The sequence below is a fragment of the Notamacropus eugenii genome, chromosome 6 (genome assembly GCF_028372415.1).
Source record: "Notamacropus eugenii isolate mMacEug1 chromosome 6, mMacEug1.pri_v2, whole genome shotgun sequence".
Lineage (NCBI taxonomy): Eukaryota > Metazoa > Chordata > Mammalia > Diprotodontia > Macropodidae > Notamacropus > Notamacropus eugenii.
In genome coordinates, this window is record NC_092877.1 from 42,500,473 (window position 1) to 42,503,419 (window position 2,947).

The 2,947-nt window shown below is 39.2% G+C and overlaps 1 protein-coding gene across 1 annotated transcript; it reads left to right on the forward strand.

The window, feature by feature from the left end:
- Nucleotides 1-515: 515 nt before the first annotated feature.
- On the forward strand, nt 516-1,454 carry LOC140512847 (olfactory receptor 5P80-like). Its single transcript, XM_072622216.1, has one exon. It carries the CDS (start codon nt 516-518, stop codon nt 1,452-1,454), a length of 939 nt encoding a protein of 312 aa, XP_072478317.1.
- Nucleotides 1,455-2,947: the final 1,493 nt, after the last annotated feature.

Genomic DNA, 2,947 nt, shown 5'->3' on the forward strand with positions numbered 1-2,947 from the left:
AGGAGGCTGAGAAGAAAAGGTCACAGAAGTAGGTGGACCATGAGTGTCAGGAGCGAGCAGTGCCATGAGCACTCATGAGGAGAAAGTATCCAAGACAATGAGTGGTCCCCTTTTGTCACATGCTGCACAAAAGTCAATCAACAAGTTACTTTGAGATGTCACAAATCAAAGAACAGTCTTCGTTTCCTTAAAAGAGATTAACAGTGGTTGTCGCTTGGCAGAACAACATTTACACATTTTGAAAATGGTACATGTTGTGAAAAAGTGCAGATTACACAGTACTGGGCCACAGGGAAAATTTGGAGGGAACCAGATTTGTTCATCTCTGCTTTGCTTATAAGGGTCCATCCATGGCAGAGAAAAAGAAAATATTGAGAGTGAGGCAGTTGAATGGGCATGTGGGAGGTGGTCAATATATATTTCCTGAATACATCAAAAGACGTGTCCAAATTTTAATTTTGTTTTCTCTTTTAATCTCCTTTTCTTCTGTCTAATAGGCATTCTTTCCAAGAGAGATGTCTGGCAATAACTGCACTGCTGTGACTGAATTCATTATTTTGGGGTTAACAGATGATCCAACCCTTCGCATCGTCCTCTTTGTGATATTTATGGGTGTCTATGTTGTCACATTATTCGGTAATCTTAGCATAATTTTATTGATCAGAAGTAGCTCCAAGCTTCACACTCCAATGTATCTTTTCCTCAGCAACTTGGCTTTTGTGGATATTGGATATTCTTCATCTGTCACACCTGTTATGCTCAAGAACTACCTTTGGGACACAATCTCAGTTCCTTTTGGGGGTTGTATGGCTCAAATATGTTGTGCAACTGTCTTTGGGACAACTGAGAGCTTCTTGCTGGCTGTGATGGCCTATGATCGCTATATGGCCATCTGTAGTCCCCTACTCTACTTCACCAACATGTCAACCAGAGTCTGCACTCTCTTACTCATTATATCCTACATAGGTGGTTGTGTGAATGCTTGGACTTTTATTGGCTGCTTATTGAATCGTTCCTTCTGCGGGCCCAATAAGATCAGTCACTTTTTCTGTGACTATTCACCACTTCTGGAGCTTTCCCAAGCCCAAGATGATCTTGCAGAAATTCTTACTGCTGCCTCTGCTGGAACAGTAGTTGTGATAACAGTGTTAACTATCGTAATCTCTTATGCGTACATTGTCTTTTCTGTTCTGAAGTTAAGATCCACTGAGGGAAGATCCAAAGCTTTCTCAACTTGCACCTCCCACCTCACAGCAGTGACACTGTTCTATGGTACCACTACCTTCATTTATGTGATGCCCAAGTCCAGCTACACAACCGATGAGAATAAAGTTGTGTCTGTTTTCTACACTGTAATGATCCCCATGTTGAACCCCCTGATTTACAGCCTAAGGAATAATGAAGTAAAAGGTGCCCTGAGAAAACTGATGAGTATGAAAAGCTCAGTTTCATGAATTCTTATCAATTGAAACATATCTGTTACACATTCTTGCCAGACACTGTACTAGGTTTGGAGGATACAGGGGCAAAAGTGAAAGTGTCTTTTCCCATAAGGATCTAATACATTCTACTGATACGATTATTATTAAATCATATTGTTTTAACAGGTTAAATTTGTGAGTTAAATCTTGATCACAAAGATCTGATAATATATGCAGTATTCCACACCCATGAAGCTCCCAGTTCTGCACAGGAGAAGGTACAGATGTTGTCTTACAGTTATTCTTTGGGCTCTGATTGCTCTACGTAATGTTGCAATGCTAATTTTGAACTGTGTTATTGTGGTTATTCTTTATCATATAAATTTTCTACTAGTTGCATGTGTTTTTCTTGGCTTAGGTTGCCTCACTCTGCACTGGATCATGTAATTGTCTTTCATGTTTCTGTATTCATCCTATTTGTTGTTTCTGTGCCACGTTTTGTTTAGCCATTCCTCAGTCACTGGGAATTTACTTTATTTCCAGTTCTTACTATCATAAAAGTGCTGCTGTAAATGTTTTATTGCATATGGATACTTTACTTTTATCAAGGACCTCTTCTAGGTATTGTATGCCTTCAAAAATGCTTTCTTTGTTTTATGGGAAAACTCTTGGGTAAAACTGAGTCAGGAGGGATACTGGAAAAAATTTTTTCATGTAAAAACAAAAGATATCAATAAATTTTTTTATTTAAAAAATGATCTCCTCAACCTGGTCCCTTCTTTCCTTTTTAGAATTACACATTCCTCCCCTCCATGACCTGAGCAATCTAGCTATGCTGGACTATTTGCCTTTCCCCACACATGACACTCCATCTTCTATCTCTTTACCCTGGCTGTCTCACAGGCCTAGAATGCTCTTCTCCTCACCTTGGCTACTTGGTTTCCTGGGCTTTCCTCAAGACAACTCAAATTCCACTTTCTGGAAAAAGTCTTTTCTGGCCTCTCAAGCTAATAGTAGCTTTCTCTCCAAGGTTACCTTCCATCTACCCTTTCTGTCATTTATATGTACTGAGCTATTTACATGGACACCTAGGAAGCACAGTGGAAAAGGCACTAGGCTTAGAATCAGGAAGACTCATCTCCATTAGTTGAAACTTAGCTTCAAATTATTATCAGCTGTGTGACTCTGGATAAGTCACTTAACCATGTTTGCCTCAGTTTCCTCATGTGTAAAATGAGCTGGAGAAGGAAATGGCAAACCATTCCACTATGCTTTCCAAGAAAATAGATCATGAAACACAAGTGAAAAAGAACAAAATCATTGACATGGTGTTGTTCCCAGTAAAATGTGAACTCCTGGATGGTAGGTACTATTTTTTGCTTTTTTTTCTATTCCCAGTTGTAACATCGTGCCTCTCATAGTGTAAGTGCTTAAAACATTTTGTTGGTTTTTACCACGTTTCCATCCTCTTATTGATACTATCTAGATTTCCATGTTTTCTTGAAATGTGGAGGCCAAGACTTAAC